The 24,818-nt window shown below is 33.1% G+C and overlaps 1 protein-coding gene across 7 annotated transcripts in view; it reads left to right on the top strand.

The window, feature by feature from the left end:
- Positions 1-24,818, top strand: part of LOC124108802 (multiple PDZ domain protein-like) — a 64,083-nt gene that overhangs the window by 19,674 nt on the left and 19,591 nt on the right. For 3 of the 7 annotated variants that reach the window (XM_058586335.1, XM_058586340.1, XM_046467356.2), the window contains exons 2-3: positions 9,581-9,649; positions 11,090-11,256. In XM_058586335.1, the coding sequence (XP_058442318.1) occupies positions 9,634-9,649; positions 11,090-11,256 (183 nt within the window). In that variant the 5' untranslated portion in view covers positions 9,581-9,633. Of the gene's footprint in view, positions 1-3,786; positions 3,857-4,221; positions 4,310-6,648; positions 6,696-8,546; positions 8,827-9,580; positions 9,650-11,089; positions 11,257-24,818 lie in introns of those variants that run through there. The other 4 variants (XM_058586336.1, XM_058586337.1, XM_058586338.1 and 1 more) reach the window with 4 other exon arrangements.

Genomic DNA, 24,818 nt, shown 5'->3' with positions numbered 1-24,818 from the left:
AGTAAAGTTTGTAAACTTTGTCTTTATTTATATCCAAACTCAGCAAAGGGAAATTATGGAAGCCACAAACTGAATTTTGAATGCATGATTGATGGGGAAGGACAAAAATATCTAATTATGTATAATACTTATAGCTCAGTAATAACTAAGTAGCTCATATGATAGATGATACTCTTCATAATTTTTATAGGAAAGATTCCAGGATGGAAGAAATAATTTGGAACAATAATATGGAAATGGTGGAAGTACAGTTACTTAAAGAGTTATAGGGAGCCAGGCCTGGTAGTGCCTGCCTGTAATCCCAGTGACCAGGAGGCTGAGGCAGAAGGATTCCAAGTTCTAGACCAGCTTCAACAACTTAGTGAGACCCTGGCTCAAAATAAAAAAGGACCAGGGATGTAGCTTAGTGGTGAAACACCCCTAGATTTAATCTTCTGTACCTACCCCCCATACCCCTTCTCAAGAAAAAAATAGAATAAAAAAGGAAAGATAGAAAATGACCTTTGGAGAATAGTGTAAACCTGAGGTTATTGGATAAGGTGGTAAGTTGAAACAGCATTGTTAATATTCTGGTCAACTCTCCCACCTCCTCTTTCCACCTCCTCTTTCTTTATGGGTATTGGAAAGTTTGTCTCTACTCACCAACCTTTAGGGCTTTCCACTGAAGAATCACTTGGTTACAAATGACAGTGCCAGTTATTGTTTTGTCTAAATATTGTCATTAAGATCTCCTTAACTGAAAATCCTTCCTTGAGTGGGCAGTTGAGAAATAATAGACATCTCGTTACCGTCTGTTCCCTCTTATTACAGTTAAGTTCAAACATAGACCAGTTGCCAGCTGAGTTTCTGGGTCCTGTGGAGAAGCTTTGTGTAGTCTCGCTTTTTAGAAGCACCAAGGACACAGTCTGCCCAGGCTTCACTAGGGAATTGCCTCATTTCAGGCAGGCAAAAGGCAGGAGCCTGAAATAATTTCTCTGGAGAATTTGTTGCCAGTGTAGGAATTACACCTGAGAATTCTATGCCACAAAGTTAATTCTTCTGCATGTTTTAGGTCACCCCCGCCCCCCCCCCCCCCCCAAAAAAAAAATATATTGTGGCTAGAGTGAGAGGCTGGCTGCCTCTGCAATCTGGCATTGGCATGTTGTTCACCTAGAAGTGCAGCCCTTGGAGGAATCCCTGTGCCTGGTTCTGTCCAAGAAATATGCTTGGTATGTTGCATCTTGGCCCTTAGCACTGAAAATGTGGTAGCAAATAGGGGCGAACTGCCCAACAACCTAAATTCCTTTTGAGTTTAACTAGGGAGTGAGAACACAGAAGAGACTAAATCTTCTTTATCAGAAATATGTAAATCTTTTCCCCGAATCACTATGATTGGTGGGAGTTAACAATTTGAAGGGAGGGCACTTTGCCCTTTGGAATCTTCTAAGAGAACTTTATGGATGGAAAATATGTGAAAATGGGGGCCCAGTGAAAAGGTGTGGAATCCATAGTTTTAATGTATATTTTGGACTCTTAAAACAATTATGGACTCTTTAAACAATTGGAGGGTGAAGGACATAAATATGATACAATGGACTATAAATAGAATTGATTATCTAATATATTTTTTATAATGAGAAGTTATAGTTTAGTAATAGCAGCAGCCTGAGGTTCTAATCTCAGACATACCCCTGATTTATAGAATCCAGCCTCAGTGAGGTCTAACTTGTGTAGCTGTGAGCTACATGTTTGAGATTCCTTTCAACTCAAATTGACTTTGCAGTTGAGTATAAGCAACACATAAAGAACTTAACTCAGAAAAATCACAAAAAAGTAATTTAAGTGTATAATTTTGGAAGTGAACATGAACTGATAACATGTCTTTATAAAACTAGTATCAATGTGTTTTTGATAATCTGCAATTAAGGAAAGAACATATATACTTTTGAAGGAACAAAGAACATTTCACCTTAGGCCAGGCATCTTTAAAAAAAGAAAGTAATTTTCAAAACCAAAGCAAATTTAATGAGCAGGTTTGTTAGTATAGATACATTTGTTGTGTAAGTTTGCCTACTTGTAAAATGTTTTAATTTCTATATCCTATGTGTTTTCCTTTTAGATAGGATTTTTTCTCCCATTACAAAAGTCCTGACAACAGAAATGAGATAATACTATTTTCATCAAATTTCTTTAAATTTTATGGATTCGTGATCAAAATATTGTTTATATAATGGTGTATTAATATGTCACATATCCTTATTTTTAGTATTATCTTACACGTACTATGACTGTTGATTATATTGAATTGCCTTTTGAATATACATGAAAGATAACATGAATCTCTTTTAATTGAAACAGATATATATTTCTCTACTCTTGGGTTTACTCATCATTCCTGAAGGTGCGGTTTTGGTTTAGATTATGTATATATCCCAAAACAGAACATCAACAGTTGTTGAACATTTTTTGCCTGGCTGCTCTCTGACATGGAGTTGGCAAAGGCCATAAGCATCTGCTTCTAAGTCTCATACCTAAAAAGCTCGATAAAACTAGAAGCAGAGTAGCCACCCGAAAATCAAAGTAAATTAAAACTGAAAATGATTCTTCGTTAGATACTAATTTTTGAGGAAATCTTTTCATATTTCCTTTTTTTTTTTGCTGGAATTAAGTAATCTAGCTTGAAGAAATTATTTATTTGGGACCATTTACCAAGGGTAAAAAATTTCCTGAGTAATTTAGTAGTTTGCAGTGAAATATTTTTTTGATAAGGAAAGATGGCAGGGAGAATTTTAAAAAATATTGTGAATTTTAAAGAAAAAATATGTTCATCTCTAATTTTTGTCCTCTCCCACAGCAGATATTGATAACATTTTCATGTATTTACTGCCAATAGCTTAGTTTTAAAAATTTTTTTTAATGAAAATTTTCAAATGTACATAAAGGCAAGCAGAAGAGTGCAGTAATCTGGTATCTATTCTTCATTTTTAATAACCTTCAGTTCATGGTCAGCTTTGTTTTTTCTTTACTCTAAGCCATTTCGCTGTCCATTTCCATTTTTTTGAAGTAAATTGCAGATATTGCACCATTTGGTCAATAAATATTATAATCCGCTTACTTTTTATGAGTATACTTTAAAACATGAAAATATTGCTTTCTTAAAAAAATAGAGGAAGCTAAATTCCCCCTTTGACATGTTTTGAAGCTAGTCCTTGTATCTGTTCGTCTCTGAAAGTAACTATTGCTGTGATTTCAGAATGTGGGCTTTTAAGCCATCCTTAAATATGATGAAAGCAAATATGTGTATTTATGTAACATATATTATTATGTATACATTTAAAATTTAGATAAGTTGTATCAAACTATACTTATTCTCAAATCTCAATTTTATCTTCAAAATCTGGATTACAAATCCATTCTTTAGTAACTCTAATATTTTCATAGTTATAGTAAATATAGATATCTAAATTTATTTTAACTCTCTTATTTGTGTTTCTTGTTGACTGTGCTTTTGCTTTTTTCTTTATTCTCAATCTTTTTTAGTTTTCTTGAGTATTTGTTTGTTTCATCTTTTTTTCCACCTGGTATATCAATTATATAGAGTCTGTATAATTTCTGTTATTTTAATGGTACCTTAAATTTTTAATATGCACATTTGGCTTATTTTTCTAGTGGTGTTTGGAGTAAGAGCATTTTTATTTTCTTTTTCTTTCTTTTTTTTTTAAAGAGAGGAGGGAGAGAGAGAGAGAGAGAGAGAGAGAGAGAGAGAGAGAGAGAGAGAGAGAGAATTTTTTAATATTTATTTTTTAGTTTTCGGCGGACACAACATCTTTGTTTGTATGTGGTGCTGAGGATCGAACCCAGGCCGCACGCATGCCAGGTGAGCGTGCTACCCCTTGAGCCACATCCCCAGCCCGCATTTTGATTTTCTATAAATGTAGTTTTTTTTTTTAGCCAGAAGTATTTTCATTATTTGTGAATATTGGTGACAGAACTGTGGGTTCATTTATGTAATGAACTCTCTGATCCCATGTTTTTGGACATTGGGCTTATTCTTTGTTTGGTTATAGCTTGTGGCTTTTCTCATGCTCTTACTAAAACTGAATAATTCATGGTATTTTATTCACTCACAGCTGTAACTTTACATGCCTTGTTTTTCTGATATAACTGTTTCCCAATTACGATTCTTAATTACCTTAGTGCTCTTATTAAAATTGTCTTTCCAGCCCGGCGAGGTGGTGCACACCTGTAATCCCAGTGGCTCAGGATGCTGAGACAGGAGAATCGCAAGTTCAAAGCCAGCCTCAGCAAGGACAAGGCACTCAGCAACTCAGTGAGACCTTGTCTCTAAATAAAATACACAATCAGGCTGGGATGTGGCTCAGTGGTCCAGTGCCCCTGAGTTCAGTCACTGGTACCAAAAAAAAAAAAAAAAAAAAAAAAAAAAAGTCTTTGCTAGTAAGATCTCAGATTTTTATTGGAAGTGGAGTTTCCAAATCAAAGGAGGAAATGTGCCAGCCTTGTTACCTCTTCCTTTCCCTTTTCTCACCCATACCAATCCAGGTACAACAAATTTTGCAGTGCTCAGGAGGTACTTCTCACAACTTCTGTCTTAACTCCTGCCTGTTTTTTAGGCCTTCAGGAAGTTTTCCCTGACTCCTCAGTGTGGCATTTGGGTCCCCTTTTTGTGTTTCTGTATTTTAATAGTCATCTTACTGTTTTTTTTTCCCATTCACTTATATTGGGTTCCCAGACTGAGTCCTCATTTCTCTAATTCTGCCACCTGATAGTATGCCCATCATGTGGGCACCTTGTGTGTATATTGAATGGGTTAATAACAGAATTTGAGTTCTCTTCTAACCCAATAAACGCCTCAGACTTTTTACTTTGGACAAGTATATGGCTTCATAAATGGAGGATAAGAATATCAATGAAAAAGAATATCTATATATGAAGTATGTTGATAAGCGAAATTTCCTTGATAGTTAATTTTCTTTGATTTTTGGGGAACAAAATTGAATTAATAAATTTTATTCTTACTTTAGGCATTTGGAAATATTTAGAAATGACAACTTGAAAATAAAAATTGTGCTCAGGAATACTTTTTCTGATCAAAGCCTATAATAAAAATTGTGCTCAGGAATACTTTTTCTGATCAAAGCCTATAAGAATGAGAGCAAAGTTAAAAAGAACAGATGCTAAGAAAAGGCTGATGTTTTCTGCTGATAACAACATGATATTGGTGGATACCGTGACGTTTCTTTCCTTTCAGAGCAATAGTTCAGTAGTGTTATCCAAGGTAGAAATTATGACTGAAGGTGTAATATTGCTGTCATTACCAACTGAATTGATAACAAACTACCTGTAAACAGCTACAATCTTGCTTTTGTCTGCTAACTTCAGTAGTGCTGAGGCTGCTATAAATGAGACTAATGCTAAATTTAAGCCAATAACAGATGATGAACAACTTTGACAAGCTACAAACCATCACAACAAGCTTTTTAAATTTTGTGTTCCTTATTCTGTCAGAATTGTTTAGAAAATTGTATGCATTTGGGGCAGTTTCTCTTCATAGAGTTATTTTTAGCACAAAACATATTTCATTTGTTCATTGCCATGAAATCTGCATTGGACAGATTTGTGTTGTTTCAAACACTGATTCTTTTCTACATAAAAGCTGTGTCTCCATGTTACCAGTACAACTTGTTGGAAATTAAAAATGATTAGGCAATTACTCTGTTTCTTTTCATCAATAAAAGCAAATACTCAGTTTGATTTCTCTCCCCTGCTGAAACTGATGTTATCAACCAGTTGTTGGGTAATCATATGGTCACAGGTAGAATCTTTAGATTTATTAAAGATTTGGTAATGTTGTCATTATATTTTGACAGGAAGCTCTCAGGCCTTAAATTAAAATGTTGTCTTAAATTTAAAATTTCTAAGCAAATACATATATAGTAGACTTGCCATATGGAATAACAAATGCCCAATTAAAGGTGAATTAAAGCTGGGCATTGTGGTACACACCTGTAGTCCTAGCTACTTGGGAGGCTGAGGGAGGAGGGTCACAAATTCTGAGGCCAGCCTTGGCAACTTAGAAAGACCCTGTCTCTACATAAAAATAAAAAGGGTTGGGGGTTATAGTCCAGTGGTAGAGCATCCTATGCAATTCCCAAAATCAACACAACAACAACAACAATAATAACAAACAAAAGTATTTCAAATAAATAACAAAATTAGTTTTTTTTTTAATATAACTATCTTCTAAGTACTGTATAGGTTATTCACTAAAAAAAATAATTTATCTGAAACTCAGATTTAACTAGGCATCATGTATTTTTATTTGCTAAATCTGAGCTATTCTATATTAAGATAGAAAGCTGAAAAAGAATGCAGTGCAAAATAGGTTTCCTTCAGTGTCCTCTGTTCCTGTCATAGTTTACTATTAGCCATAAAACTTGCAGAAATATTTTATAAACTTGTGCCTATTATGCTTTTAAAAACAAACATGTACCTAATAATTTTTCTTGAATAAGCATTTCCCTTATATTATACAAGTTGTAGCAATTTAATGTATTATACTGCACATTTTTTAAAAAATTGACAATATATTTATATTCATATGCTTTACACTTGGGTCCTTATTTCTTCCTTTCATTTCACCTCATAAAGGGCAAGGTCTGCATGGCAATTTTGAACTTGGAAAAGGGAAAAATGTGGTAAGATAAATTTTTCCTCCTAATGAGGGGCAGCATATTGTAGGAGTTAATTGTGGGCTCTGGAGCCTATCTGCCTGTACTCAAACTCTAGATTCATTACTTACTAGTGGTGTGATTTAGGCAAGTTTCTTAGTCTTTTTATGACTTATGTAAAGTCAATGGATTGTATGACTGTTAAAGGATATAACTGGATAGCATGCTTCAGTAAGTGCCTAGCATTTTGTAGGTGCCCTGTTTGCTGTTATTATTGCTGCTTCTGCCCCCATAGTAGTGTAGATCTCCTGGTCATCTCTACAGCTCATTTCTACTGCCTCTTTGATTCAGCATTGTCACTGCTAGCATGAATTGCCCAGGAAGAACCTGGGCTGCTTCTGACCTATTGTTGGGTCTCCTATAAGACTTACCCTATGACCATGGTCTGCTTTTATGACCCAGGTAACCTTATATTTCCATGTAGTGTTGAAATGGGTAAAAAGAGAAGGGAGATGGTAAGGTGGTGAAAGGGTGGGTGAAAATGAATTTGCAGTTTGAAAGAAGTAGATTTGATCTATCTTAAAAGTTCTTCAATTACAAATGATTTATATATAATTAGAACTGAATTTACTGGGTTTTGGGGATAAGGATAAGGGACATAAGAAAAACCCTTTTTAAAAAAACCAAACAAACAACTTATCTCTTTGGCATGGTTGTAAATAGTGAAATCCCCTGTAAACTTCAAAAAAGCTATGATTTTATTTTAGGGACATTAGACCAGTACAGAGAAGCTATGAAACTGTACTATGTTTTATCACTGAAATTCACATATGTTACTGTTAGCTCTCTCCTGGGAGACACTGTCAGCGACTTGCAACAGGAGTGGCTTTTTTTTTTTTTTTTTTTTAAACTCTTACAACAAGTTTCTTGAGGGGTGGGTAGTAGTGTAAGTAGCTCTACATCTGCATTACTGACTTCTTGGTGAACTTTGGATGGCCGTGTTTTTCTCTGTTGGGAACTTCCTGCCCAACTTTCTCTGCAGACTCTTCATAAATCAGTGGCTATATTCATAGGCTACCTTTCCCCCACGTCATGAATAGTGCCTATCTTTCTGAGTTAATTTTTCATAAGGTAAAGTGGATAGAGCTAAGTTTTATTGTGCATACCAAACATTAATATATATAATTATTTTCCTTCTAAAATTTATTAATAAGATTTATTTGTAAATAGATCTAGAGTCAGAAAAAATATGCAACTTAACAAGGACAAACTTATTCATGCTTCTTCATTGCTTTCATGGTTCCTCTGTCTATTTAATTAGATACATGTTGGTAGACTTGGGGTCTCCTGACTTTTAGGTTTAATTTTTCAGAAGTTAATTTTTTTCAGAGGGTACTTGCTATTATGATATTTTTTGAAAGAGTATTGTAGTTTCCTTATAAATAAGAATTAAAAATATCGCAAATTTATCTTTAAGTTCTCTGTATAGTGCCTCATGAATATATACTGTCTTGCATGGGAATGCTAACCTATATGGACTCAACATTAATCCTGAATGTATATTTTATAATTATGAGTTTTTTGTAAGCTGGAAATTAGCATACATTATTTATCTCATTTATCACAAGATACTCAATGAATAAGTTTATATTCTATAAAACCAAGGTTGAGATGTTAGGCTACTTGCTAAAAGCTACACTGTTATTTAAGTTTTAATTCTAGGTCAGAGCCAGTGCCCTCTCCTTGATACTAGGGCAGTTTTAAAATAAGTGCCACTAGTTGAGCTGTTTGACTATTTGGAATGGAGTTGGTGTTTTTAGACTACTGTTCTATATTGGGATAAGGAAGTTAGCAAGTACTATTTTCTGTTATTATTCAGAGCAAATTGTAGGGCATTGATGTTCTATGCATCTGCTCATCTACATATATCTACTTTTTGCCAAGAATCCTTTCCTCTTGAAGAAGTAATAGAGGGCAACTTGGTCTTTCTCAGAAAAATGGCCTGTCTCACCTTCCAGTTGAAGAATGAGGATATGTGGTGATAGATTCCTTCTCTGAGAAGACTGACACCTGGTTAACTCAGGATTTTCTGCGAAGCAAAGGGTGGTTGTACCTCTGGAGACAGTTGTGCAGAATTGTATAGCAGAGGCTGATTATGGTTAGTGATGTGGATGTTGGCTGTGCATATCTGTACCCAGGACTTCAAAGTGTCCAATTAAGTGTTTCCAGGGAAAGATAAGATCTATGTGAAGATAAAGAAGGAATTGAGAAGGTATTTTTAAGTGGAAAGAGGAGAACATTATAGTTAGAAGGATAGTTTAAAAACCTTTGAAAAATTTAAGCGGGCACTCTCTTTTATTCAGTTTTTAATCCATGATTTAATGTATTAAAGCAGTATAGTATTACCTGTACTGCTTTGGTGTCACAGTTCTTGTCTAATTGGTATGTATATATCTTCCCAGTTAAGGCTGTGAGCATTTGAGGGTAAGATCACAAATTCATTTATCATTTTTGCCTAGAGAATTTCATATGCAGATTCAAGTAAGCTCCTTATTCTGTGGTTAAGGATCTGTAAATTAATCCAAGATTACAGTGGTCTGTGCTGAGAAGCTCTTCAGGAAATATTATAGAAACTTGTACCATCTTATTTAAAACAGAATTTAAGCTTTTCTACTTATTATTGCAGTTAACATGGGTATGTGCATATCATTTTGAGTAAGTTCTAGAGTGCTGACTTTTTTTTTTTTTTTTTTTTTTGCCTGTAATGGGAACTATGTGAAGTTATATCAACAGGAGTTAATGGTCAGAGGAATTACAATGGTATCAAGTGCTATTTAGAGTATTTAGTTTTAGAAGAAAATTACAGTTCTGAGAAAACGTAACCCTTTCATTTTATGTCCTTTTTCCCTCAGAGTTCCATTTTAGTTGCTGTTTGAAATCATTTTAGAGAAGAACTTTGAAAGAAATGTTGGAAACCATAGGTAAGACTTATTCTTTTTTTTCTGCATTTTTAAAAGTTGAAACTCCCTCCGTTGGGATCTTTGAGTACGATATGTTTTATATAGCAGATTCTATCTGTGGTAACTTAGATTTAAAAGGTTGTTATCCACTAACATTGTGCCAGGATAATACTTTTCTGTATTTGATCAGTCTCATGTGAAGTGTTACAAAACACACATAATTTGTACATAAAAATAAATATGACATTCTACCATTTATGGGTCTTAATAAAGCTTAATGTATACCTAATTCTAATTCATGAACCCAGTTGTAGTTAATATTTGTTTCTGGATTACAGGAGAAAATTTATTAGTATTTTAATATTGAAAGATGACCATTATTCTTGTATTTGTGGCTGAATTGCCTCTGAGCTCTTGGGGGTGTGTGTGTGTGTGTGCGCGTGCGTGTGTATTTTACTGGGGATTGAACCCAGCACTCTACCACTGATCTGTACTCTCATCCCTTTTTTAAAATAAAATTATTTTGAGACAGAGTCTTGTTAAGTTGCTCATTGTGGTGGCAAACTTGTGACCCCTCCTGCCTCAGCATCCTAAGTAGCTGGTATAACAGGCATGTGCCATACCTGGTTGAGCTCTTGCTTTTACTTGACAAGGAGAACAGTAACAATCTCTTTAGCTGGTAACTTCATTGAAGGCAATTTAATTTCCTCATGAGATAATTTAGGTTGAAATAGCTAGATTTCCCATGTTTATGTGTTAATCCCTTCTAGATAAACTAGTTTATACGTCTGTTTACAAGTATATCAGGTGTGGTACATATCTGCCATCATCAGACATAGCAGTCCTGTACGTATTCCAGGTAGCTTATCTATTATAACTTTTTGAAGGTATCTAGATTTTACTCTGTCACCTTGATGATTACGGTTGATGCTTAGACAGCTTCATGTTTTAAGGGTAGGAGGAGAGTCGATGGTTTTTATGAAAGAGTTGAAACAGCTCACATTGGAATTTAGAGAGCCATCATGTGAATTGGTTTCTGTGACTAGTTGTATTCAGCACACAATATAACCAATTTCTTGCTTTCAAAGAAACTTTCTTATAGGAGCCTTCAAGGTTTGTGGGGCACATTTCCAGTTACATGTTACATGTTACACCCTTTCTGTTTTATCTCCAAACCAATCCCGTTGGTTTGAAGCAAATGTAAATATAAAAAATACTGTGTAATTTGCTGTTTAATTTTGAGAGAAAATATTCAAAGTATTAAAAAGTGCTCAGTCTTGTACTTTTTGTTCTTTTGTACTTTATTAAAATTGTATACTTTTGTAAAACTTTTTACTCAAAAAAGACAATTTTGTGCACTTAAGAGGCATGATTTGAGAATTTCCACAAGCATGGGATCCTTATATGCTTGATATGAATGTTTTGAGTCCTGTTATTTACTAATGCTACTCTTTGGAATAGATAAAAATCGGGCCCTGCAGGCAGCAGAGCGCTTGCAAGCCAAGCTACGAGAACGTGGGGATGTAGCAAATGAAGACAAACTCAGCCTTCTAAAGTCAGTCCTGCAGAGCCCACTCTTCAGTCAGATTCTGAACCTTCAGACTTCTGTACAGCAGCTGAGAGACCAGGTAGGATATCATTGGGGTGTTCACAGCATGGCATAGATCTTGTGAAAGGATTGTTTTTTTCTGAAGGCTGATTTTCGAATGTGTTAATGAATAGTTATTGAAGTCATTTAAACCTCCAAACAAGACATTCAAATTCACCATGGCTTTTTCTTCCTAGTTATTTTTACAGTGGTTGTTGCCGTATACTGTAGATGATATGACATTGTGTTGAAAGCTGTGTGGATGCTGAAGAATGAGTTTCTACAGGAAAAGGGGATGATAAAAGTATGTTTGGGGTAGATGGTTGTAGACTTGGTTTCCATCATCACTAAGGCTCATTGTTCATGTGATCTTACTCATTCAGATTCGGATTTGAGTACGCTTGTAAGATTTCAGATAAGCCTAGATTTGCATGTGTAATCATGTGTGTAAGGAAGGGAAATCACCTCTATTTTGACAGTAAAAGGAATAATTACATTGTCATCAGTTAGAGGAATTGCAATTCTCACTTCTTAAAAGAGTGTAAGTAGCAATTGCTTCTATGACAGCATCAGATGGTAGAACTTCTAAATGTAACACTGTGTTTCTCCTGTAAAAATTATGAGCATTAAAAGTTGGAGCATTTATACTAAAATTGAAACGTATCATAGTGACAGAGTGAAAACTAAAGTCAGATGTTCTCTGAACTTACTTAATTTAATCACTATTTCTCAGATTTTTAAAAAATATTTTTAAAACAGTTCATATCCTCATAAGGTTTGAAGTTAATTATGCCTTCAAGTTCTCATTCTCATGTTTTTAGAATTAATTTAATGGTTATGGATGACTTGCTAGCAAATATCCTGCCTTAAAAGATTAAAAAAGAATCTTGAAAACTAGTTTCATAATACAGTGAAAGAATAGCTCCAATAAAAATTTCCCAAATAGTGCTGGAGGTGTACTCAGTGGTAGGACTGTGGGTTCAATTCCCAGTACGATAAAAATATCAGAAGACAAAAAACAACACTCAAAAGTGTGCTAAATGCAAAAGGTAAAACAGTAGTAATAGAAAAGGAATTTGTTTAATGTCGTGTTAACTTCTTAATCTACATTTGTATATTTGTAGCCCCTCTAAAATAAATCAAGAATAATCTTCAGACATATGTCATAATTTCTATGTAATGATTTTAAAAGTCATGATCATGAATTTTAAAAGGTGTTTTTGTTATTTGTAGTGTGTTTATCCCCTTTGTAAGTTATGGAGATACTAATTTTCAATTCTAACTTTCAGAACAAATTGGTAAACTTATGGAGAAACCACCCTCTTGAATGTAAATGTAATTATGATGGGAATAATCATCTGGTTTTTCAGAGTATAGAGAGGTTGAACAGATATCTTCTATTTATTGTATTGTATGGAAATGTGATTAAAATGGGAAGGAAGTTAAAATAAATAGAGTATCAACAAGTACACCACTAGTCTAGTGAGATAAATCATTATTTTCCTGCTAACCAGCCTTACGAATGACAAAGAATCTTTTTCCCTCCTGTGTCTGATGAAAGAAAGGGACAAATGGACCTACTTGCTAAGCTTGATTTAATATTTTCAAATGAAAATAGGATATGGGCTCTATTACTATTTGAGTCCTACATGGTTCACATGAAAACTACTTGGAAATCTATTGAGCATAATAATAGAGGCTCAAGTTCTGTGACTAATATATGCTATGATTTTGCTATTTTATTAATAATGTATTTAAGACTAAATTGTGAATTCTGAAGGCATGTTTTACATATCTGTGGATTTTGTGTCCTTAGTCACTCTTTATGTAGAAGAGAAAGCTAACAATAAAAGGGACCATGGAAAGTATCTAGCCTGGAGAGGTTAAGTGATTTGTTTTTAAGGGTAAAGCCAGAACTAGAATTCAGTTTTCTTGGCTCCCTGGGCTTCTTTCCCCCTTTTAGGCTTTGCAGACTATCTTATATCTTCTTTTCAATGATAGGAATTTGATCCCTAAATGTCAAGAGTTTCATTTTCACAATTCCTCAATTTTTGTGACTTTTCACTTTAATCTCCATTTTTTTTTACTAATTCAATTCTGTTTACTTATCAGTATTTTATATATGATTAAAATAAAAATTTAAAACTATGTAATTTTTGTATATTAAAATTAAAATATAAATATTCTAATTTCATCAGATTTACCAATCGCTAATTTATTAATATTTATAATTTAATAACTAAATATATCTAAGGAATAAAATTTGTTTCATGCATTTCAATCAGTGGCTACCCAAATCTGACCATTGCCTAGCTTTTACTTATTACCTTATATGTAAATTATATTTTCATATGTATAATTTTTATATGCACAACAGGTGCAAGTTACTGTTTCAATTTTTTTTTTTTTACCATCACTGGAAAATTTGATCTGTTCAGTTCTTCCCCTCTGTCATCCATTCTCCTGTCTTTTAGAGAAGCAAAGGGAGTTAAATAATTGAAAAACCTGAGGTATATGCAGCATATTGGAGAACATGATCATATTGTTGCATTAATGACAGATGCTAATATGCCACGTTGAATTAAGCCTACAATTTTTTCCCTCAGATCCTTCTCATTACTTCTATTCAATAATGTTTAATTTTTCCAATTTGCTGCTTCAGTATTAAGACCACCCTTAGAAATCAAACTATTTCCCTTTGGCAAATTAAACACTTGACAGGTGTGTAACTGAGAGGGCAAAAAAGCCATGCCCTGAAGGGATGTGCTATTTAAATATTGTCAAAAATATTAACAGGTCTGAGAATATAATTGATGCCTCTGTTTAACTCTGCCACATTGTGTATTGTTCTATCCGCCAGCTAAAAGATGTGTGCTATTAAACCTGAATAATCTCTAATAGCTCCAGTTCATTTCCTGCTGCACGATTTCTGTTTAAATGAAGAGAAAAAAGAGAACTGTGAATGTGTGTCAATGATCTGTCAAATGCAAATTCTCAAGTAGTGTCCTCACTGTCACCTAGTCATCACAGCTAATAACTATGGGGCTTAATGCGTATTCATGACAAAAATCCATCTATTGTGGGGGAAATAAACACGTTAGCAGTTTAATAATAGAAATATGTCAGCCTTGAGGATATTGGATTTGCATATTTATTCTGTGAAGTTTCTGCAGTCCAGTATAGGTGATGCTGCTTTCCTGATTAGTTAATTTCCTTGTCTTATAAATTAATCATAGGCGCTAAAATAATCTTCTTACTTTAAGTAATTTTTCAGAAAACTGTGAATTAAAATTATTATTTTCAGTAGAAATTTAGGATCAATACCTAGAAATCAACATTACCAAGATTATTTTTAAAAAGATGGCAGTAGAGACCAGTTCTAAGACAGGAGAAAAGATATGGATATCTCAGGTTGCAAAAGTTGCTTATATGAGAAATAAGCCTTACGGCACAGAATATTCAAGATATCTCTCCTTGTTTCTGATCTCTAGACTTTTTGGCCTATGACATTTGATTGTTTTGTTGTTATTTAATAATTAAAGGATTCTAGCTCATTTGCTGTCCTTCCATACAGTGCTGGCTTATATATTTTTCATCTAGAAATATAATATATATACACGCAAATTAAGTCAGATTTTTTCTTTGGAAATTTATGACATCTCCTAAAATAACTTAAACACATGGTGGTTTGTATAGAATCAACTTTGGAATTACTGTTCAATGTTGATTAGTGAGATTTTTTTCTCATTTTTTATTCTTGAAATGTAGTCTTCGTGGTGTGACATTTTCATTGTTTATTTCTGTATATTTCTTTTTAAAATTTTTCTTTATTTTTTATATTTATTTTTTAGTTATAGTTAGACACAATATCTTTATTTTATTTTTATGTGGTGCTGAGGATCAAACCCAGTGCCTCATGTGAGCGCTCTACCTTTGAGCCACAACCCCAACTCTATTTCTGTATATTTCTAAGTTTTACTTGTTCACATTCCAAAAAAAGAATATGAAACAAAGAAATGGATGATTCAAAGATAAACCTAAATAAACTAAATAATAATATCATAGAACTAGATATACCAAAGACCTAGGGTTGCTGAAACCAAGTAAATCATTTAATTTCAGTTTCCCAGAAGCAAAGACAAATAAAAAACAACTGAAGGATTATATGTTCATTGTGAGACTTTGTTGAGTGAACCTAATCTTCTCCTGACAATAGGAGGGAGGGTTATCACATGGACACTTTGTTGAACACTTAAAATCAATGAAACCTTAATGAATAATAAGATGGAGGTTCTCACTATCTAGAGAGGAAAACAGAACATAGAAAAAGGAACAGGTGAGTGATGGAAGGAGAAGGAACTTTGACTTAAGGTAGATTTTGCAAAAGGAGTAGGAATTTTCGGCAGATGTAGGGAAATTATTTCAGGTAGAGGGTGAAGTGTTTATAAGAGTATGCAGCAGTTGTTTTCAAGTGAGTGTGATTTTTATATTTTCCTTCACCAAGAAGTATTTGGCAATGTCTGGAGTCAGTGGGATTATGTGGATTATTATAATGGGTAGAGGTTAGTGATGCTGCTAAACATCCTTCAGTGAGCAGCACAGCCTCCCACTGCAAGGAATTATGGGTTTATAAAGTGTTCGTTGAGAAATCCTGGTATAGAACTATGTACAGACATATATTATCAAAGCAGTTAGATTATATGTGGAATATTGGCAGGAATGGAAACTATAGAGCCAGATTGTGAAGGACCTATTGAGGTAAGTGTTTTTTGGGGGGTGGTGGTCATTATTTCCTTGATGGTACTCTAGGATTAAGTCCAGGGCCTTGCATTCAAGTACTCTACCACAGAACTACATTCCTAGGCATTATTTTCATTCTTTTATACCCAACTTTCTGGAAAATTATCACATTTATCTTTTACTCCTTCTATTAAGTATAATATTTTAGCAATCATTTTATGTTTTATTTGCCTACATCTTATCACTATGGTAATAAGTCTAACAAAATTATGTTAAGAATTTTAACATTTTGATAAGTAACATGTTTGATTAGAATTATCAAATATGTAAATTGGCTGGGCATGTTGGTGTGTGTCTATAATCCCAGTGACTTAGGAGGCTGGGGCCAGAGGATTACAAGTTTAAGAACAGCCTGGGCCATTGAGTGAGACTCTGTCTCAAAATAAAACAATCAAAAGGGCTGGGATTGGGGATGTAGCTCAGTGGTAGTGTGCTGCTGGGGTCAGTCTCCAATACAAAAAAACAAAAAGAAAAGAAAAAACCGCTGTTCTTTAAGGAATTCTTCTTTCATCTTACTAATATTGAGAATACAGCATGACATTCTGATTTAGTGATAACTTTTCTGCCAGAGGGCACAATGAGGGGTGTGTGTGTGTGTGTTTTGTGTGTATCTTTTCTGATTCTGTGTCTTAAAACAGGAGCAAAAAGTAAAGATATAGGTAAATATTGTGTAATTCAGAGGGTTAGTTTTGAGTTTCTGAGGTATGCAGGGATTGTTAAGTAGAACATACACTGTCCTGAAGCATAACTGAAGAGGATATTCTGTAGATAAAGATTTATAAGATGAATAAATCTAATTCATGATCAAAATGTTGAGGTATATGGCTTTTAAGTAGAACATGAGCAGCTCTGATAATTTCTTATATATTTTTAGATTGATGGAAAAATGAGAAATTTTGATAACTGAACATTTTGTTGCTGTTTTGACTTTGGTAATATGCAAGATGCTATTTAGTGTGATTCATGTCTTAAACAGCAGAAATGCTTGTATACCCTAGCTTTATTTTATTACTTAATAAATGGTAAAACATGGCTCCCTCTCTATAGTTTATAATTTGAAACTTACATGAAGATGATTCATCTGTAAGCTTGCCATCAGTAAAGGGGAAATGACTACTGTCTCTCAAGAATGTCTAGGTTAAATTATGACTTGGTGTTGATGAGAGGAGGGAGGACAAAAAGAAAATATACCTTGATCCTATTAACAGAAATAATTGAAAAATGGAATATAATTCTTTCAGTGGATGTTGCTTGTGAAAATGCAAAGAGGTCTGTCTTACCTCTGAAAGAGTTTTATGATAAAGCATTGCAGTTGCCCAATAGGAAAATATGTACTATATTCTTGAGACTATACTATAATGTACATTATGTAGAAGTTAAGAAAGAAGGAGTGATTCTTATGTTTTTAGATTTACAATGAAGTTTATTTACTGTAAGAATTTCAAATACTTTATTTTTGGTACAATAACAGCTTTAAAATGTTTGTTCCTGTAACTAAAAGTTTGTAAATATAGAGCCATAGAATGGACTAAAATTCTTGTTTTTTTACTGGGCAAGAAGACACTGTTCAAGTTTTTTCTATAGTGCTGGATTAAAATGCAACACCATCTTGCTACTGGGTATGCATGTGTGTCTGAAACAACAAATGGTGCTAATTGTATGGTATTTTTGTGACAAAGTTAAATGGTCTTTGGAGAAGAAAGAAGAAAATATGCAGTTTACTGGGTATAACCTAAGTGAGTTTTTTAATCCAAGAATTTAAGAATATTTGAGATTGTTTGACATTTGAAGCTATAGCAACAATAATAAAAACTCTATGTATTATGGACTTTGTTCCATTTAACTAGTCCATCAGTATGAGGTAGCTTTTATCCCCAGCTGTCCAACAAGGAAATTGAGGCTTAGAGATGTTATGTAACTTAAGCAGGACCACACAATTATTCACTGGTAGACTTAGGGGAAGAATTCATGTCTGTCTGACCCTAAAGCCAGTGCTTTTTAATTTTTAATTTACACCATTTCTGAATTCTCTGTTCTCTATGTAAAGAAACAAATAAGATGAAAACAAAAACAAACAGAAACAGTTAATGGAATGCTTAAAGAGAAATGGATTTAAAGTAAAGGTCTTATTAAATTCATTAAGATCTTCCATTTCTCTTAAGTTTTTCTCCCAAATTTTATCAGTATTTTCAATATAAACCATAACTTTCATCCTTATTTTATTTATAATTATGCTAGATTATAAAAGTAAAGGAAATGAACTGGTAAAGATAATAGTGGAATGGAGAGGCAATATGGCAAAATAACATGAATCGTTATGTATTTATTCCCATATGATTACACTTGTCTAGTTTTTATTTTATTTTTCTTCCAACCAAATTATGAAATGTGAGTCAGTTTTATTTGCCTTCTGGAAATGTGGGACTGCTAGGAAAAACACTGCAAAATCCTAACATACTGTTTGCCTAAATTTTCAATTTCTAAATTGCTATTTGTCTTGGCATTTTAAATTGATTAATTTACTTAATTTTGATACTTTCTCTGCATTGATGTAGAAAATTTTAATATATATTGGTAAGAATATTACATTTGTTCAAGATGTGTCCCTGGAATTTTTTTCCCCTTGAAGTTTGGCTAAGAAAATACAGAATTGTTCAGATTTAAATAAAGACAAGATATTCTGCAAATATGCATAAACACACATGCCTAGACTGTGGTGTATAGGCTTTGCTCCACTTGCCATTTGTTAGCAAGCATAAAAAAGAGCTTTAGAATTGCATTTTGCTTTTCTTTTTAAATTTTTTGTTTGAAGTTCACTTACTATTTTGGGAGTAAAATCAATGCCATGTTCATCTTTGAATACCTTGCACCATCACGATATTTTTGTCAAGCTCAAAAAATAGTTGCTTAATTAATTAAAGAATATGTGAGTATTCTTAAATAATGAAAACTGTTGTACATTGACTATTTGTCATTCTTTGCCAGAGAACTAATTTTTAACAAAAATAAGTTAACCAAATGACTTAAGTTTCTTTGGAAACCTTCAGTTTTCCTCTTGCTAACTATTGAAGAGGTGTATTATTCATCATTATCACCACAATTAAACCATACTTAACATGTGTTCAGTTCTTACCATGCTTCAGAAATTTTTCTATCTATAGGTATCTGTTTCATTATTATGACAATGCTATAAAGGAGGTAGCATGATTTTCCTCATTTTATAGGTAGGGAAATGGAAGCACAGAGAGATAACAGTGGAAGGGCTAATGACTGAACCTAGGTAGACTGATTCCAGGGTTGAGGACTTAATCATAGAGCTCTATTTTTTTTTTTTTAATTTTATTGTCTTCAATAGCCTAATGAACAAATTTTAAGGATTTCCTAGTGGTTGAGGGCTTTTGGGGATTATCTGATCTCCGATTGTCTACTGATTATTGAAGACACAACCCAGATTTGTGTTTATATGTGTGTATGTGTGTGTGTGCGCACATACATATATACATACACACAACATAATTCTATAATATTATGTAATATAATATACATTATATATTGCCTTGTCCTGTACAGCCCTTTACTAAGTTTCCTGAACCCGGCAATGAGAGGATGAGGGAAAGAGAGACACACACACACAAAAAAAAAAGAAAAAAAAAGAGAAAAACTGGGTCTCAGTGGATCAGCCAAACCCCTGATGAGGGAAGACTGACCAGGAATAAGCTCAGCACTTTTGTTATTATAGATTTAAACATGAAAAGGTTTTATTGTGAGAAAGTTTCTTCAAGATAAACAGAACCAAAGTTGAGGGTACAACAGCTCAATTAAAATTAACTTACCAGCTTTTGCCCATAATTCTCTTCCCTTGGGCAGCTGGTGTTTGAACCTGAGGTCAATAGCTGAATAGCTCTGTGACTGGCACAAAACCTTTTGAACAGGGTGTCACCATAGCAACTGGGCAATCTTATGAGCACCTTTGCACTGAAAAGTTCCCAAGAGAGGTATCGCCTCTGTCTCTGGGCAGTTCAAAGACCCATAATTCATTTGCTACTCCCAACAATATATTTTATAAATAATGTTATATAAATAATACAAATATATAATCAAACATGTATATATGCACACACATATTCCTAACTGAGCCTTTCTTTTTTCTTTTTAGTTGTAAAATGGGAACTAAGTAACATGAATTTGGAAGGTGTAAAGCCCAGTGGTTGAAATTTAATATTCTTTTATTTTTTGGTACTGAGGATTGTACTCAGGGGCACTCAACCACTGAGCCACATCCCCAGCCCTATTTTGTATTTTATTGTGAGACAGGATCTCACTGAGTTACTTAGCACTTCACCGTTGCTGAGGCTGGCTTTGAACTTTCAATCCTCCTTCTTCAGCCTCCCAGTGAAATTTAATATTCTGAAGCAACAGTTCTCAAACATTTTGGGCTCATGAACAGTTTATATTCATAAAAATTACTAAGGACTTCAAAGAGCTATTGCTTATGTAGTTTATCCATCAATAATTAAAGAAATTAAATTTAAGAAATGTCTTAAATATTTATGAATTCACTGAAAAATAATCATGAAATCCATTTTATGTTAAAAAATCAATGAGAAGAGTGACATTGCTCTATACTTTTGCACATCTCTTTAATGTAAAGCTAACTAGAGGAAAACTGTATCCTCTAATCTGCTTCTGTATTTAATCTGTTTGTATTTTTGATCTTTAATTGCTATATATGGAGGAAATCTGGCCTTTCACAGATGTATAACCTGGAAAGTGAGGAGAATAGTTCTTTGACAGTATATCAAAACTTGCTGTGAAGCTGGATACTATGGTCCCTGCCTGTAGTGTCAGCAACTTGTGAGGCTGGAGGCAGGAAGATCACTTTTGACCACAAAATTGAACCTAGCCTACGCAGCATAGACCCTGTCAAAACGAAAAAACAAACTTTAGTAGTTCCATCCTTTTTCTTCCTTTCTTGTTTTTGTTTTGGTACTGGGAATTGAACCCAGAGGTTATGAAGCTACATTCCCAGCAACATCCCCCTTCCCTTCTCCCTTCCTTTTTTTTTGAGACAGAATCCCACAAAATTTGAGGCTGAGGATGGCCTCAAACTTGTGATCCTCCTGCATTAGCTTCCCTAGATAGTGGGATCACAGGTGTGAGTCACCACATTCAGATTCAAATGTATTCTTAAAAGTTAGCTGGAATATGGAATTGGAAATAAAATTAATGAATACTTTGTATTCTGTTATATAAAGTCTATTTGTCTATTTTTCTCTTTGATTTTTTTCAACCACATATAATTTTACATCATCTTGGTCTTTTAGAAAATTCAAAAAATTGCAAAAAAATCACATTTCATTATATAATATCAAAAAATTATACTTGCTAATGTCACTTAAGATTGTATGAATAATGTTCTTTTTTGGTACTGGGGAGTGAATTCAAGAGCACTCAAACACTGAGCCACATCCTCAGCCCTATTTTATATTTTATTTAGAGACAGGATCTCCCTAAGTTGCTGAGGCTGGTTTTGAACTCATGATCCTCCTGCCTCAGCTTCCCAAGCTGCTGGGACAAGGCGTGTGCCACTGTGCCTAGCCTAGACCTTACTGATGTCTTTAAGATACAGAAAGGTGTCAAGCTGAGGGTGGCAAATATAAGTGTTCCTAAATTCTAATTTCCACTTGAAAGTTCCAGTTTTATTTTTGGCAACAATTGCTGCCAGCTGTTTTCCTCAAAGTGACAGGCTTACTTTGTTTATTTTTAAGAAATTGTCTTACAAATATGCATAATCATAGTTTGATTTTTAGTCATTTTCAGATATACATGAAAAAGTGGATAGTTCAGCATGTAACTCAAAAACAACTACATTTCCTCAAGACAACTTATGATTTATATATTTTTTTTTTACCATTTTTAAACAGTATTGAAAACATATAGATTCAAAGATCAAGATATAATAAAGTTAACAGCTTTTACTCATCATTAAGAACTTTTTTTAGGTGATCTAAGGGAGGGCAAATAGACTATTGCTCTTGATGAGGGATGCTAATGAGACTTTGGTTATTTTTTTCAACCTGTCATATATCTCCTTACCCTATTCAATGACAGAAAATAAGAATAATGTCAACAAAGATTTAACAAGTTTGAAAAAGAAACCATCATTTAAAAAATTAGAATCTCTGTGAAATCTCAGGGGTTAGGTTAAAAAATCTTGTTATGTTTTATTTAGTTGCACAACTGAAGGGTTTCTTTTTTTTTTTAAGTGGTAAACTAAAAGTTTCTTTCATAACGGTAATGAAAAGAGTTTGAAACTATGACTGTTTTAACTTCATTTTCCAATTATTACCCAAGTTTTCACGTATGTATGTATTTTATGAAATTGGGGGAAAGAGGCTGGATCTTTTCTCTTAAGAGTATTTCTAAAAATTTTAGTGTCATTTAGGCCTTCTTCAAAAAATTGATTTATAAAATACAACATGAAGTACTTTGCACATGCTGTCGGCACACACATCTTACTTCAATTTGCCTGGTAATTGATTTTAATAAGTATCTTCATTTCTAGTTTTAGGAATGAAAATCTTGAGTGAAAACTGAAATATTGTAACCTGTTAAGTGACCATTAACTCCAATTGACAACATCATATAAAATGCACATGGAGTTTTGTAAATTATCTTGTTATTTAATATACCATGACAGTCAGCATTGCTTAGACTGATTAGTGATCATTTGTATGTACCTTCCTAAGTATCAAGAAGGAAAAATCAAGTGCTCTACATACTCTTTAATTCATTTCCTTCTTTAGGCTTTAATTGCTCTTTGCCTTCCATTTTCAGTTTTATATCTGGTAATTTAATCCCCCCCCTCCAGCCCGCGCTTTATGCCTAACATACTCCTTGGGAGGAATGACTATTTTGAATTTTCACACATAAATAGATAATTCAGTTTTATGTAAATTCAGTCTTGAGTATATATGCTTTGTGCCTGGCTTGTTTGTCTTAACTTAGTTTTTATGAGATCATTCATGTTGTTTAATGCAGGTGTATATATATCTTTTTGCTTTTCATTGTGTGCATATACTAGTATGTGGAATTTTTTCCCCCTCAGATCTTATATGTTATAAATAAATGCTCCTTTGAACATTGTAGTATACATATTTCAATGTTTATTAAGTATGAATTTATCTAGAATATTTTTACTGAAGAGTGAAAGTTCTGGGTGTTAAGGTACATACAGGTTGAGTATCCCTTACTCAAAATACTTGGGGCCAGAAGTGTTCAGATTTTGTATTTTTTTTTTAAAAATTGCAATATTTTCATATACTTAATGACATTTCTTGGGGATAAAACTCAGGTCTACATATAAAAATCATTTATTTCATACCTTATACATGTAGCCTGAAGGTAATCTTATGCAATATTTTTAGTGCACCTGTGTTTTGTCTGTAACCTATCATATGAAATCAGGTATGGAAATTTCTATTTGGGCCATGATTTTGCTTCCCCAAAAGTTTTATATTTTGAGTAATTTTAGATTATGGATTTTCAGATTAAGGATGCTCAATCTGTAATCAGCTTTCATAGATTCAGCCAATCTTTTTCTGAAGTGGTTATAGGTCTATTCTTTTAATGTAGTAAGTGAAAATTCTTGTCATTCTATGTCATTGCTTTTACTTGGTACTGCCAGCTTTCAGTGCACTTTTTCCATTTTTAGCACTCAGGAAGTTACATTATAGTGTACCATGTTATTGTTTTAATTTATGTTTTATTAATGTGCTGAGCGTTTTTCATTTGACTGTTGATTATTTGGATATGCTACTTTGTGAGGTTCCTATTTATTTTTCAAACCTATTTTTCTACTGGTTTGTCATTTGTATTGTTTGACAAGTGTTGCTTATATATTCTAAATAGAACTTTTGTGCTTGACATTTGCATGGCAGTGATTTTCTCCTACTTTGTGTTATTTCCCTTTATTGTATTTTTTAATAAACATTTTTTTATTTAAAAAATATTTTTTTCAAATTATTTCCTTTATGGATATTGCCTTTATTGTCTTACTTAAATTTTTTCACTATACCAAGAATAAAGATGTTTTCTTTTCTAAATTTTGGCTGTGGTGTGAAGTATATGTAAAGTATTTACATGTATAATTTTCCATTTGAATATCCATTTGACCCAGAACAAATATCAAAAAGACCATCCTTTCTCAATATTTATCCCAGTATTGTTAAACAAAAGATCGTATTTGTGTGGTTCTGTTTCTAAACTCTGTTGTGTTGATTTTTTTCCAAAAAATTGTTCATATTTTAAATAGAATAATTTTTAAGTTTTATTTTCTAATTGACTTTGATAGGAAATATAGGTGATTTTTTTAATATTGATTTTATGTCCTCCAACTTTATTGAATTCACTTAGTAATGCTAGCAGTTTATCTGTAGATTCATTTGGTTTTTCACTGTATATAATAATGTGGTCTACAAATAATTTTAGTTTTTGTTTCTTCAATTTTAATCCATATACCTTTTCTTTCTTTTCCTTGTCCAATGGAAACCTTGAATTTAATATGAACTAGAAGTGGTGATAGTATGAATTTTATCCATTATTTGTTTCTATCTTTTGAGCTGTTCCTGTTTTTCTTTTTTTCTGATAATGCAGTAAGTAAAATAAATACTTTTGAATGTTAATTCAACCTTTTATTTCTGGAATGTCCATCTTGGTTATAATCATTATTCTCTTAAGAGAATTTTTTATGTTAATATTCTTGCTTAGTATTTTCCTATCCATGTTTAGAGAGATTACTTA

The sequence above is a fragment of the Marmota monax genome, unplaced genomic scaffold, assembly GCF_021218885.2.
Source record: "Marmota monax isolate L192 unplaced genomic scaffold, Marmota_monax_Labrador192_F-V1.1 WCK01_AAM20220418_F8-fsc00033, whole genome shotgun sequence".
Classification (NCBI taxonomy): Eukaryota; Metazoa; Chordata; class Mammalia; order Rodentia; family Sciuridae; genus Marmota; species Marmota monax.
This window is presented reverse-complemented; position numbering and strand designations above follow the sequence as displayed.